Here is a 14,939-nt window from a genome sequence, read left to right as displayed (position 1 = left end):
CCTGAGAGGAGGGGGGAGCCGGGGGGGTCGGGCTCTGCTCCCAGGGAAGGGGCGATGGGACAAGGGGACATGGTCTGAATGGTGATCACGGAACAGGCAGCGGCTTCCCCGGCCACAACACCGGGCAGGAGCGATGGCAGCAGTAGCTTTGCCCCTGTCTCGTCTCCACCAGCCCTTTTTGTGTCCCCCTCATCCCTGCCCTGGTCCCTGGAACCTCTCTTCAGCCTAGCACCAATGATGGGGTGCAGACACCCCTCCCCCCCCCAGCCATGGGCTCAGCCCCAGTCTCCGGCTCAGACCTCTGGCATCGCTCTCCTTCCCCTCCCCTTGCTGGGAGAGCGCAAAGGCTCAGGAGCGACTTTGCTGTGTGTCGTAGAATCGTTTAGGTTGGAAAAGCCCTTTAAGCTCCCCCAGCCCAAGCGCTCCCCTAATCCTGTGATCCCACCCCCAAACCCTGGCCCTCAGCACCGCCTCTGCCCGGCTGTTAAATCCCCCCGGGGCTGGGGACTCGACCCCTTCCCTGGGCAGCCCCTTCCAGCCCCTGACAGCCCCAAGGGGAAGGAATTGTTCCTAATGTCTGTCCCTCCTACCTCATCTGCCCCCACTTTGGGAAGGACCCCAGAGCCCCCCCTGGGTGCCGGGGTGTGTAGGGGTGGGAGAGCAAGGGAAAAACTGTGTCCCTGAGGAATACAGAGAAGAAACCGGCGCCAGCTCCCTCGGTGCTGGAGCCAGGAGAGCTCCTGCCCCGCTCCTGCCACACCCAGGAGAGGAGGAAGACACAGAACCACTTAACCCAAAATAATTTTATTGTTGCTGTTGCTTTTGATACAAAAAAGGAATTCCACAAAGAGCCACCTCTCTGTGCGGGACAAGGGGGCACAGGTTTTGGGTTTCACCGCTTCCCAAAAAAAAAAAAAGCAATCAGCAAGAAATGTCAATACAAAAAAAAAAAAAAAACCAAACCAAACACCGCACCAGAGAGGAATGAAGGAACCCTTGAGCTTTTTCATCTGAGACTTTTGGCTCAACACACACACACACAAACCCATCTCTGCTAATTTATTATTATTAATAGTTTCTTTTTTTTTTTCTTTTTTTTTTTAAAAAAAAAAAGCACCGGTTGGAAAACCAAACCAAACCAAAAAAAAAAAAAAAAAAAAAAAAAACCAAACCAAAAACCAAACCAACCTCCCCAAACATCAGGCCACCCATCCTGTCACAAGCTCTGGGACTCTTGCAAAATCCAGAGTCTGGAGCTGCATTATGCAAAAGAGTTTTCAAGTCTGACATTAGCCCCGATACAGCATACGTACACTCCCCCCACCCCATGCAGTGGCAGCGTACCAGGAAAAATAAAAACAACCACCCCACCCCCAAAAATACCAAAAAAAAAAAAAAAAAAAAAAAAAAAAGCTACAGGAATATGCACTCCTCACAACACCAAGCAATCGTAACTTTGGTGGCTCTCCATAAATACGAGAGGGTGGCTGGATACAGTGCACGAACGCTGACGATTCAAGACCAGCACCAGCTTCGGAAAGCACCTTAGGTGGGGGGTGAAGGTAGTCGTGTGTGGCACCAGAGGGGATTTAGCACCTTTCTTGTCTGTGATGATGCAGAACTGAAAACAGATTCATGCAAAACTAGGAAATGGCATTGCAGAGCCCAGCGGGGTGAGGAACACGTGGGCGGGAGGAAGAAGAGCCCACCTGGACGCACCTGGACAGGCTACTGGAGGCAGCGGGGAGAGCTCAATTCATTTAATTCGTATTTTCCAGACTCTTTTTAGTGCATTGCATTTGTCCGCATTAACCAGGGGCTGGCCACCTCGGTTGTCACCCTGGCCTGGCCAAGCTGTACGCGACAACCAGCATGGAGCAACTTGCGGCCCCCATTTTCGGAAGTGCTCCTGACTGGGGGGGGGGGGGGTGGATCTGGCCATAAGCACCGGAGTCTCACAGATGGGGTGGCTCGGAGTCAAGGACTGTTTGCAAAATGAAGCTCCGGGCTGTCCCTGCCTCTTTTCTTCCTGCCAGGCTGCAGCGACCTCCCCCCATCCCCATCTTGCTCCTGCTGGTGGGAAACTTCTCACAGGATTTTCAAACACTCACATGGGTCGTGGCCACGCAGGATGCCATGGACCATCAAGCCCTCCAGCCCCTCCGCCATGGGAAGTGGCCAAATGCTCTCTGCTGGACTCATGGCACGTTTCCTGCCCCTTTAGTTTGTCCCACCACATTCAACCATGAGCTCCTCCTCAGTTATAGAAGGACACCTTAACCCCTGGACTTGCTGGAGCTCTGGAAAAACCCTTCCAGCTCCAATCTTTGGAGGGTGTGCGACGTGTTTAGCATCCAGCAGTGTGAAAATCCTAGGTTCCCTACAGGAGGCTGCGGTCCAGCTGCTTCGTGATGTGAGGTTAGCAACCCGAGCCACCCCTTCACTCAGAGGTGACCTTTTCTGTTTGACAGAGGAGCCCCAAAAGACCAGAGGACATGGAGAGGGCAGAGAGAGACAGAGCAGAGCCAGTTGTAGGTATGGGGTGGTTTCTACAGCACCGTCATGACCATGCAGAAGCAAAGAAGGAACAAGAGCTGTTGGGAAATGCACTAATACCACACCGTGCCATAGCTCCTTCCAAAGCTGCCCCCAGCCCCCCCCTCACATTTCCTGGGCTGTGGGGTGGTCTATGGCCTGTGACCATGAAGGACAGGCAGCTTCCCCGTGGTACCGCCCCTTGCCAGCTCGGACTGACAGTGTCTTGGTTAAAGGCAGGAGCTGAGCAGAGGGAGGGAGTCCTTGCTAAGAAGGTTTGAACCTTTGGCAAAGCTTTTGTGAGCTCTTTTGCGGTGTGGCTTGGTTTTGACTCAAGCACCCCATGAAGCGGAGCATCCCTGCATGGCCAAGGTGAGTGCTGAGCCCAGAGGGACATTTCCCATCAGTTGCACAGTGCAGTGGGGGAGGTGGTGGCAGGGGGTGCAGCGAGAGAAGAGGCAGTTGTTTCCAGGTGTGGATGGCAAGGCTAAGGACTGTACTGTCGGTTGGGTGGGTGGATCTCACGGATGTTAGTAGAGCTGGAGCTGGAGCTTCATCCTCAGTGCTTGGCCCAGCTCCCCTGCTAAGTAGTTGAGGTGGTTCTTGGCCTCCAGTTTCTGCAGTTCCCTCTTGCGGTACAGGGGCACGCTCACGATTTCCAGCAGGTAGGTGCCAGGCACTATTTTCTTGCGGCTGAGGTGCAGGTAGCTGAGCCCCTCTTTTTGGTGGATGCGGAAGTAGCCATCCTCATTCCCGTGGGAGATGAGGTACCGCACACGGTTCTCCAGGGGCTCCACGGCTGGCAGGAGCTCCAGGATGTGCTCCTTGTGAGCCAGGTCAGAGAGGTTCAGCATCATGGACAGAGGAGCATCCACATCCATGCTGGCCAAGTTCACAGTGTGATCCTTCAAAAGGAACCAGGCATGTTACTTACAGACACTGAGAAAAGCTCACGGCCAGGTGAAGGAGGACTTGATTTAGAGGAGTTCTGCCTCATGGGCCACCCCAAAGCCCACCAAGAAGTGGCTACAACTTCTATGGTCCTTGCTTTCCTTCAAGCGTTTCTTGGAACCCTGTTTGTGTTTCTGAGACTGAACCTGCCAGTACACAGCCCTCATCTTCAGGGGAAGAGTGAATAAATTCAAGGGCATTTTCCTCCCAAGGTCTGAAGGCCCATAGTGACGCCCCAGTCCATTCTGTCCTGCCCAGGCTTGTGAACTTCTTCAGGGAGCCTTGGACATAGGCCAGGACTTCCCTCCAAGGAAGAACCTGAATTCTTAGTAACAGGTTCAGTAAGTGCTGACAGTGCTCTACGGCCCTACGGCATCACGTATGGCCCCTACGGGAGCTCCCACCATCAGCTCCCCTTGCAAGGAAACGCATGCTTTATTTCTCGATTATCTCCAGACATTTGTGGCCAAACCACACAACTGTGTGTCAATTAAGATTGTCCTGCCCTCCTCCAACGTATTGTGAAAGACCTTCCCATTTCTGCAGGACTTCTGGACTCAGTGGCAGCCACAAACACCCAAGCACACAGCGTGAGCAGGTACAGAGCGAGCTGCTATCTCTGTCTGGTCCAAAGCAGCCCTGCAATGATGGGCACGCTGCATGGGCTCCACTCCAGGCACCTATCCCCCCAGTCACCCAGCTCCTGCCTTGCTCCACCCCATCCAAGACGCCACAGATTTCATACCTGGTGCTTCTCAGTGCCATTGACACTGCGTCGCTGCCGACCCCTCTTGGGGTAGCCATTTATCTTGCACTCATAGCAGGTTTCAGGGGACAGCAGGTTGTCTTCATCCTCTTCTTGGGGGGCAGGAAGGTAGGAACCTTTCCCAAAACCCAAGCCAGAAATACAGTGTCTGGTGGCAGAAGAGCAGAGAGACCCATCTCAGATTCATCCTTCAAGAAGGAAATCTTACCATCACCCTGACGGGTTCTCCATGCGGCACCCAGAAACATGTGGAGGATCATGTCTGGCTTGTACACAGGCCATGCCTGAGAGTACTTAAAGGGGGCCCATAGGAAAGGTGGGGAAAATCTTTTTAGTAGGGCCAGCTGTGACAGGACAAGGGGGGATAGCTTTAAACTAAACCAGGGTAGGTTTAGACTGGATCTAAGGAAGAAATTCTTTACACTGAGGGTGGTGAAACCCTGGCAGGGGTTGCCCAGAGAGGGGGTGGAGGCCCCATCCCTGGGAACATTCCAGACCAGGTTGGACGGGGCTGTGAGCAACCTGATGTGGTTCAAGGTGTCCCTGCTCCTGCAGGGGGGTTGGGCTGGGTGACCTCTAGGGGTCCCTTCCAACCCAAAACATTCGATGATTCTAGGATTCAGTGAGATCAGGCCACATCTGGTTTAGATGTGGCCAGCAGGTTTAATCTGTCTGCACCCTGGACTAGGTGGATCTGCAGAGCATCTGCCATGTGCTAGCAGCTGCACTAACCACTAGGTTTGTGAAATGGAAGAGGAGATGCACGTTAGCGTGAGGATCTTGTGCTGGGTGAGGAACAGCATGGAGAAGCCAAGGGCTCATGTGGGAATGGGAGGAACATACAGGTGCCTGTGGCGACTACGGGCTGGCTGCTCTCTTACCCTTGTCCTGCTCGGAAGTAACCTCCAGGACAGCCGCAGAGATAACCGCCATCTGTGTTGGAGCAACCATAGCTGCAGGGGCTGCCGCCCGCTGAGCATTCATCCACATCCTGGCACCCACCGAAGGCTTGGTCAAAATCGAAGCCAGATGGGCAGACGCACTTGAAACTTCCTAGTGTGTTGTAGCAGGAGGCAGAGCCGCAGGCAGTGGGGCTGGAACACTCGTTTTCATCTGCACCCAAAGACAGCAGAACGAGTCGGACACAGCGGAAGGGACCTGCTGGTGCTCCCCACCCCTCATGGCCAGGGAAATCTGCCCAGGGCCACCACAGAGCTGGCAGCAGGCTCCCTTCCCTTGCGAGACCTCATCCCATCCAGGTCCCTGAAGGTTGGCCTTGATTTTTTTTTTTAATCCTCCTGCAATGTGGGGAGCTGCTGGTGTCAGGAGCACTGGGAGCTCAGCGCTCCGCAGAGCAGCTTCCCGACGGTCCCTGTTGCAGCGAGAACCTAGGGCAGGGCAGGGGCGTCATCTCTGGGGACAGGCATGGTTTTGTCTCTGGGGCAGGGCAGGAAGCTCAGTGCTGGGTTTGCAGAGAGGAACCCAGAATCCATCATCAGAAACAGGCAGGGATGGCTGGACTCGGGGCTCAGCCACCCTCTATCCCCCATTCCACAGGTACAGGACACGAGGGCCCCCATCCTCCACTCACCCACGCACTGATTCCACTGGTAGTGCTGCACGTAGCCCTGCGGACAGCCGCAGCGGTAGCCTCCGAGCACGTTCTGGCAACCATGCTGGCACCGGTGGTTTCCATCACACTCGTCCACATCTGCAGCAATGTAACACAGATGGTGGTGAGGCAACTCCTCCCTGGCCTGCGGGCAGCGCAGGGACCATGTGTGCATGGTACCTGCCTGGGAGCCAGCATCGTTGAGGGCGTTCAGGAGGGTGGGCGGTTCTTCTGACTAATTATGGCTCTGCAACTTGGACTTGAATAACACCCTCCACCCCCAGGTCCACATACATCCCCTCGCAGTCCCTGCTTGGATGTTTTTTTGATTTAAGGTCTGGCCTGGACCGTTACCAGATCAGCTTCAAGCTCCCTGTGCTGAACATAGGCTTTTCTTTAGCACAGCATGTGGTGGCTTTTGGCCAGCATGAGATCTCCCCAGAGGAGACAGAGAATCACAGAAAATCAGGATGAGACACAGGACCATCCCTTTCCCACCTTTGGCTGCTATGGTTGCAATACCAAGACCTTCATCTACTTGCCCAAGAGCCAGTGTTTCTCCAGGCAGGTCAGGCACTGAGCTCTCCTTTGCACCAGGGCTTCCCGTGTGGGTTCCTGGTGCCCCACAGTAAGCAGAATTCATTTCTTGGCTGGAATGAGCTGCCTTAGAGACTGTGAGTGAACTAGGAACCCTTCCACATGGAACATGTATCTGTCAAAGCCCCAGAGTCGCAGACCCACCTTCGCAGTTGACACCAGAGCTGTCCAGGGAGAATCCTTTCTGGCACTCGCAGTTGTAGCTGCCTGGCGTGTTCAGACACTGTCCCTTGGCTCCACACAGAGAGGGCTGAGCTGTGCACTCATTATTGTCTGCAAAACACCAGCGGCCGCTTGTCAGTCTGTCCCCAACGACGTGGTTGCACGCAGCTTTGCAGACAGCTACCTCACATCGGGGAGCTCAGCCCCGTCTAACAGACGGACAAGTCAGACGCGCAGCCCCAGGCTGACTGGAGAGGAGCGGTGGTGCTAGAGCCAACGCTGGGGGGCTGGAAAGACTCTCCTGGGCTTAGAGCTCACCCACGGGGACCTCGCAAGACTCTCCTGGGCTTAGAGCTCACCCATGGGTACCTCGCAAGACTCTCCTGGGCTTAGAGCTCACCCACGGGGACCTCGCAAGACTCTCCTGGGCTTAGAGCTCACCCGTGGGGACCTCGCAAGACTCTCCTGGGCTTAGAGCTCACCCGTGGGGACCTCGCAAGACTATCCTGGGCTTAGAGCTCACCCGTGGGGACCTTGCTGGTGCCGTATAGCAGAGTAGTGAATGCCTCTACTCACCAATGCAGGACGAATGGTGCTGAGTGAAGCCTGGGGGGCATTTGCAGTTGAATCCTCCGATGATGTTCACACAGAGGAACTGGCAGTTGTGCTGCTTGGTGGAACACTCATCCAAGTCTAAAGCAACAAGCACAAGAACATGTGTCATGATTTAATTTACCGAGGTATCTTATCTTCGTGGTCTGAGTCTGAGACACCCGCAGTGATACGCAGGGGTCCTGGGCAGACCAGGGCCCATCGTGGACCAGCCTCAGGAACAGCACACACAGAATTTGTATATGAGAATCAGAAGTCCAGGGAGCCTCTTCCCACCTCCACTGCTGATCATGTACAGGCACATCTGGAGGACACAGAGATTTCCCTCTGCCTCTCCTCTAATCCACAAATCCCAGACTCTCCCAGACTCTCAGCCCCCCCTTCCTGCAGCCTGGTCAGTGCATCAGCACCATGAGAGCTGGGCAAAGCTGCAGCCAGGCAGCTCCCAGTGCCAGGGAGAGCCCTGAGAGCGCCCAACCCACTTGGAGGAGACATCCTGCTGCAAGGCTCCTGGAGCTCAGGACAGCTTGGGATATGCTGTAGGAAAGGGCAGGGATTTTTTTTTTTTTTCCTGATGCAACAGGTCTAGAGTGTCTGCAGAGGGATGAAACCCTGATGCATCAGTCCACAAGGGCCCAGCACGGCATCTTTTTCCATATCTAGCCTTGTCCTGTGGCTGAACAGAAAGACCTGACTGTTCTGGCACATGTTCATCAGCTCTTGCCATCCCCCCCACTGCCAGAGACGAGGCAGTGTCTCTGCTGCCTTCTCCTGGGTGAATACCTTTGCAGATCTTCCCATCTTCTTGCAGAATGTACCCTCGGGGGCAGGAGCACTGGTAGCTGCCTTCTGTGTTCTTGCAGATGAAGTTGCAGGGCTTAGGGGACTGGTTACACTCATCCAGATCTAGACTCAAACGACAAGACACATCAGCGTTCGTGGGCTGGGCTGCTGGACTGGGTCCCCACCACCCTTTGGACCATGCAGTCTACCAAGGGGCTCCTGAAGACAAGGTGATCCCAGGTTTCGTGGCCCCACATAACTAAGTGGTCAGATGGCCCTATGGACCCTGGCAGTCCCTAGCCTGGATAAACGCATCCTTTCCACTCTCTAGGAATCAGGTGAGCAGAGACAGGGGCTTTGAGGGAGCACCTTGGTTTGAGCCAGCACAACAAATCTAGGAGATCTCCTGCAGGTAAAGAGCTGAATCACCTCCCTGCTTAGATATGGGATGTCATGTGACCTGGTGGATCTGAGTGACAACTTTCTGAGCCCCTTCCTAGCTGGGGAGGTTGGTAGGTGCTCCTCCTGAGTACTGAGAACATCAAGGATGGGGCCAGCCCTGCGCTTCTTGGGGTTGGACTAGATGACCTCTAGGGGTCCCTTCCAACCCAAAACATTCTATGATTCTATGATTCTGGAGCTTTCTCACCTCTGCCCAGCAGGGAGCAGCAGCCATGGCTCTGACAAAGCCACAACTTTGAGCCAGGCTGGAGGGCACAAAGCTGGAGAAGGGGCAAGGATGTTTAGAGAGGAATCCTGTCCTGGTACTCAAGGTCATAGCTGCTCTACTCCTAGGCACAGAGCTTGGTTTCTGGGAGCCAAGGCTTCTTTTCCACTCTGTGTCTAGGACACACAGCTGCTGGCATGGTCCCGAACACCATCCCAACACTGGAAGTGCGCCACATCCTTAACTCCTTCAGTACTTCCCCAGGTGCCTGCAGCTGTGATTCCAGGGGTGCCTTTTCTGCCAACATCTGGACTCCCAACACGGCACTCGGGCTGGCCAGAACCAGCTGCCCTGCCAACGGAAGGTCTAGCTGCTCACAGACTTTCATCTCTGGAGCTCACTCACTGCTGGTCCCTGTGACCGCTGAGGTCAGAGGGAGAAGACAAGGAGCCTCAGTTTTAAGGAGTTAAACAACATGGGGTGATGGCTTTGACATATAGAGGACCATGCCATAGGGCAAAGTGTCCAGAGCCCTGCTGTGGATATGCAGGACAGCATGGCCAGGGGTGAGGGCAGGTCCCAGGTTGGGGGTTAGGGGACCCTCTCCTTTGCACACTGAGAAGTTGGGGTGGAAGCCTGCCAAGGCCAAGGGCTGCCCAGAGCCGTGGGGTTCCTTCTCCTGACTCACCCACGCAGGCCGTGCCTGTGATATCCGCGGTGTAGCCCAGCCTGCAGTGGCAGCGGAAGGAGCCGATGCTGTTGATGCACTGCCCGTTCTTGCAGAGGTTGGGCAGCACCTTGCACTCGTCGATGTCTGCGGGAGGGAGGGAAGGACCTGTTAGTGCCAACGCTGCCTCTGTCACCATGCTCCTGTGCCAGGGCAGCTCAGACTCTCCCCGGGAGCCAGAGACAACATTCAGGGTAGCAGAGGCTTCTTGGCTCCTCCAGGCACTCTGTAGGTCTGTCCCAGCCAGTTCCCAGGGGAATTCTGCCTTGTACCCACATCTCTGCTTTCTCCCCTCTGCACTGAAGGTGATTTGGGCCCCAGCTCACCTCTCCCATCCGTGGAGTACCCTGGCCCATGAGGACACATTTTCTTGTACTGGGCAGTTCCAGGGAGGGGGCAGAGCTCACACTGGGGGCCCCAGCTGCGCCCGCTGTTGCAGCAGCACTCAGATTTGGTGACCAGGTTGCGGTTGGTGGAGGACATCTGGCACATGGTTTGCAGTACTTCGGTGAAGCAGAATCCCTGGCGAGTGTCTGGACAGAGAGAGTGGGGATGCGAGGTCAGGATCTGAGTCAGTGGCAGGGGATAACTGAGCAGCCTGGCCAGCCCGTGCCAGTTCCAGCACGGAGGGTAGAGTGGTTTGGATAACGCTAAAGGTAAAGGTGATGCCCCAACAACCACCTTTCTGCTCAGAAACCTTGAAACACTTGGAAAGCATCATCTGCTACTAAAGAGAGGCTGCTCAATGCCCACCAGGACTTGGTAATTACCAATACACTCTGTGCCAGAGGGGCTGACTTCAAAACCTTCATTACAGTCACAGCGGTAACTTCCCACCGTGTTGATGCAGCGGCCATTGGGGCAGATTCCAGGTTTGGTGCGGCACTCGTTCTCATCTAGGGAGGAAGCAACCACAAAGAGCTGTGGTGAGGCATAGGACAAGTTCCAGCTTTCCATGAGTCCCCATGCTACCACTCAGTTTGAAACGCCCTCACGGAGTCCTTGAGGACCACTTCCACGTCCTTAGGCAGCAGAGATACACATCCACTTGCCCTGGACCTCTCCCAGAGCAGGGTGGCCGAGTACCCAGCTTCCCTGGTTTGCACGTTCTCCACCTGCAAGTGGCCAAGCTGCTGGGCTAGGAGTGGACCTGGGCTTGCTCTACATCCCTGCTGTGCCTAACACTGTGCAGGTCTGGGCTGTCCAGCCCTGCCCCTTCCAAAAGCAGCTCAGTGAAAAGAAGCTGGACACAGGCATGGAAGGACTCAACAGAAAGGAGACATGGCATAATGCTGTGTCATCCTCTGCTGGAACTGTGTAGGCCCATGGGTCCAGAGGTGAACAGAGGTTTTGTGTGTGTAGGCATCTAGTAGGACATACAGAAAGTTCTGACATGTGGGAAATCCTGGGGAGGAGCTGTCTGACAGAAAATAAAGCTACATGGACAATGCCTAGAAAAGGATTCCCAGCCCCACTGGGAACACCTCCAGCCTCCTTGGTACCTGTGCAGCCCTCTCCATCGGGCCTGCGTTGCATTCCTGGTGGGCAGATGCACATGAAGGTGCCAATGAGATTCTTGCACAGCATCCCTCGAGACTCGCAGTCGTGCAATCCCTCCGCACACTCATCCAGATCTGCAACCGAGAACCTCGTGAGACCACGTTCCACCCACCAGCTCTGCAGCACTGTGGGGGCAGCTAGGAACTGAGCGCTCACATCTCCACTGCTCCACCAGTCCCTACCGCCTTGGTCCAGGCTGGCTGGCACGCAGCACGGACACCAAGGTAGGTGAGAGTGAGCACAAGCCCAGAGATGCCCGCTCACAGGTCCTGCCTTCTCTCTGTACAGCACCAGAGACTGGCTAAGTGTGGGAGCTCCCCAATGGGTGCAGAAGGGGGTTTTACCTCGGCACATTCTTCTGTCTTCTCGGAGGGCATATCCAGATGGGCAGGTGCACTCGTAGGAGCCGAAGGTGTTGATGCAGCGGAAGGCACAGAGGAGGGGATTCAGTGCACATTCGTTGATGTCTGGGAGGCAGGAGAGAGGAGAGAGCTCGACTCTGTGCTCTCAGAGTCAGCTGGGCAGTAACGGTGGTGGATGTCCCCAGGACAGACTCCCTCCCTCCCCCTGTGCATTCATCTCATGAGAACTTTGTTCCACCAAGGCTTCCTATCATGGTCCTCATTGCAGAGGGACAGACACCTGGTGTCTCAGCAGCCTTGATGAGGACAGGGTCCTGGCTCCTTGGTGAGGCAGCTCCTCCATTTAGGCAGGTCTCCAGACCTCCTCCTGGGCTTTAGCCTCAGAGGAAGCTGAAGGGGACCAGTGCTGATGTGGAGACGAACCCCAGCCGGCTTTTCTGCTCTGTCCACTGGAGGCCGACCTGACTGCTGCTCACCCAGGCAGTGACCCAGCGGAGTCACACACATGGCCCAGCATCCATGGGGGTGACGGGATTGCCCCGCAGCAGCATTTACCTTCACATGTCATCATGGGACCTGGCTCAAAGCCCTCATCACAGGCACACTCGAAGCCTCCCACCACGTTGGTGCAGGTGCCGTTCCCGCAGGGGTTGCCAATGGAGCACTCATCGGTATCTGGAGGAAGCCAGGACCGCGTTAGGTGGATGAGTTCATAAGGTGCAGGCTGGTCTCACCATGCAGCCAGCGCATTCAACCAAGCCCAGCAAAGCCAGGAGCCAGGGGCAAAAGGCAAAAGGGAAGGGGAGAAGCAAGTTCCTTCTCTGCACACGCGTGCGCACACACATTCACACCCTCTGACGCAAGAAGGATAAAAGCAAGAGGGAGCAGATGCTCCCCATGCAGACCCTTACCCACGCAGTTGACTCCTGTGTAGTCCAGGTTGTACCCGAAGGGGCACTCGCAGCGGAAGGACCCATCGGTGTTAATGCAGGCCCCATTTATGCAGACACCCAGGTTCTCTGAGCATTCATTAACATCTAGAAGGAAAACCAAGGCAATGAAACCTCAGGTGAGCATGTAACCAGAAACGTATCCCTGTCCTCTCAGGGCTGACCCTGCAATCCCAGATACTGCCTCTCCTGAGCTGGAGGCTGAACCTTTGGTGAGCAGGCAGAGACCATGAGCTTGGGAGGGCACCTAGTCCCATGCCCCTCCTGCCACTGGGATCCAACCCTACTCTCCAGATAGTGTAAGTTTGGTTGCTTCTACACAAGCTCCCCCTGAGAACCAATTTCTTCTCATCCCCAGATCAGACCTTACCTTCCCGGGTGTCACCTGGGCCTGGGATGGCTCCATGGCCATATGGACACAGCTCCTGGAAGGCAACTGGAAGAAAGCAGATAAGTGAGGTATGCTTACAAGTGCTTCTACTCCCAGAAGCTGAAATGTGCTTTGGAGACTTCTAGAGCATGACTGAGAGCTTGACAGCTCACTGCCCACGGGAGGCCACAAACTCCCAGCTGGTTGGAAAGCACCTGCGCTTGCCTTGGATCTGAAGGCACTGAGATGCTTTTGCCTTCTCTAAAGCCCTGCAGAGAACTGAGAGCAGAGCCAAAGCAGAAATAAGCCTGACTGTGGTTGTTGGAGATCCAGGGAATACTGCAGTCCAGTAATGGCTACCAGGTTTCAAGGCAGTACTCCCCAGATGGAGGAGCCCACTTTGCTGGACATCTTGCATTGCTGCTTGTCTTGCCTGAACTGCACACCTTTCCCACACTCCACAGGTTGGCAACACAGGCAGCCATCTCTCACAGAATCACAGAATCACAGAATGGCAAGGGTTGGCAGGGACCTCAGGAGATCACCCAGCCCAACCCCCCTGCCCAAGCAGGCTCACCCAGAGCAGGGGGCACAGGACAGCACCCAGGCGGGCATTGAATATCTCCAGAGAAGGAGACTCCGTCCTCGTGACCCCCACCCTTGAGATATTTGTACGTGTTGATGAGATCCCCTCTCAGCCTTCTCTTCTCCAGGCTGAACAAGCCCAGCTCCCTCAGCCTTTCCTCACAGGGGAGATGCTCCAGTCCCCCCATCATCCTTGTTGCTCTCCCCTGGACTCTTTCTAGGAGATCCTCATCTCCCGTGGAGCTAGGTCCCAGCACACCCACCATTTCCTTCCTGTGGGCACAGCTCACAGGGGTCTCCCCAGCCTTCTCCTGGCATCTTGCTGCAGCAACACCGAGCCTTGGTGGTGTTGAAGGCCTTGGGGACAGAGCACTTTCCGTTGTCAAAGCGAGTGAAGCAGAAGCTCTGGCGAGTATCTGTAGGAAGACGCGGAACCGCGTAGGTCATTGCAGACGTCGAGGATGGTTATGGTCCCCTCCCCACCACGATGGGCTGCACTCACCAAAGCACCGCCGGCCGTTATCAGACAGCACAAAGCCTGGAGGGCAGACGCACTGGAAGCTGCCAGGGGTGTTGGTGCACGTCCCAAAAAGGCAGATGTTGGGCTCCTCTTCACACTCATTGATATCTGGGAGCACCAGGGACATACAGAGCAGCCAAAGGTCACTCCTTTCCTCAGCGCATTAAAACCAACTGAAGCTGTGATGCCTGGGGGGTTCTCATGCCTGTAGGCATCACCCCAGCCCAACCCTTACCCCACCCTCAGGGCACACAGGACAATGAAGATGCCAGGGCACAGCAAAGCCACCGAGCCTCCTCCGTCATGGGAGCAGGCCTTGCCTTGCTCTGTGTCCACTTGCTTTCAAAAAGCTATTTAGGGGTGGTGAGGTGTGCCCCAGCCTACTCAGGAAGAATATGGTTGGTGCGGGAAGAGTCCAAGGTGCCCACATGCTGTGCTGGAAGTGGAGGAGGCAGAGAGCCAACATTACCGATGCAGTTGTCGTTCTGCACCTCGTACCCAGGGGGGCAGATACAGCGGAAGGAGCCCTCCAGGTTCTGGCAGGTGCCCGGGGAGCAGGTCCCAGGCAGGCTCACGCACTCGTTGATGTCTGCAGAGGAAGGGAAATAACCAGCGATGGTGTCTGCACTCAGCTTGGAGGACTTGGGTGCAGGGCACCTTACTGCACCCAGGCCCTACCCGCAGCTGCACCCTACTTTGCCCAAAAGATGCAAGGGAACCAGATAAGACATTTTCCAGGATGCTCCACCCTGGGAACATGGCCTCAGCCCCGCAGGACCTGGTGCTGCAGGAGGCAGAGGGGCGAACACCAGTAATCAGGGTACGGTGTGCGTGTCTGCCCCCACAGGTACAATCTGCATGCTTCAGGGGCATAGAATCATAAAATGTTTTGGGTTGGAAGGGACCCCCAGAGGTCACCCAGCCCAACTCAGCCCCGCAGGACCTGGTGCTGCAGGAGGCAGGGGGGCGAACACCAGTAATCAGGGTACAGTGTGCCTGTCTGCCCCCACAGCCCCCGCCTGCGGGAGAGCTCCAGGGCATCCCTGGTACAATCTGCATGCTTCAGGGGCATAGAATCATAAAATGTTTTGGGTTGGAAGGGACCCCTAGAGGTCACCCAGCCCAACCCCCCTGCAGGAGCAGGGACACCTTGAACCACATCAGGTTGCTCACAGCCCCG

General features: G+C 55.6%; 1 protein-coding gene across 1 annotated transcript in view; it reads right to left on the bottom strand.

Annotated features, from left to right (window-relative positions):
* Positions 1-3,065: 3,065 nt before the first annotated feature.
* The window catches only part of LOC104124402 (fibrillin-2), a 121,153-nt gene continuing 109,279 nt past the window's right edge, over positions 3,066-14,939 (bottom strand). Inside the window, 18 exon segments of the mRNA XM_035892341.1 lie at positions 3,066-3,440; positions 4,232-4,400; positions 5,134-5,365; positions 5,844-5,963; positions 6,606-6,734; positions 7,200-7,316; positions 8,019-8,141; positions 9,374-9,499; positions 9,739-9,945; positions 10,183-10,308; positions 10,915-11,046; positions 11,317-11,439; positions 11,890-12,009; positions 12,246-12,371; positions 12,655-12,720; positions 13,503-13,655; positions 13,742-13,867; positions 14,229-14,348. Coding sequence (XP_035748234.1) covers positions 3,066-3,440; positions 4,232-4,400; positions 5,134-5,365; positions 5,844-5,963; positions 6,606-6,734; positions 7,200-7,316; positions 8,019-8,141; positions 9,374-9,499; positions 9,739-9,945; positions 10,183-10,308; positions 10,915-11,046; positions 11,317-11,439; positions 11,890-12,009; positions 12,246-12,371; positions 12,655-12,720; positions 13,503-13,655; positions 13,742-13,867; positions 14,229-14,348 — 2,690 coding nt within the window.

Source organism: Egretta garzetta, unplaced genomic scaffold (genome assembly GCF_000687185.1).
Source record: "Egretta garzetta isolate BGI_Z169 unplaced genomic scaffold, ASM68718v1 scaffold4, whole genome shotgun sequence".
Lineage (NCBI taxonomy): Eukaryota > Metazoa > Chordata > Aves > Pelecaniformes > Ardeidae > Egretta > Egretta garzetta.
Note: the sequence above shows the minus strand (reverse complement) of the source record. Positions and strands in the feature narration are given on the sequence as shown.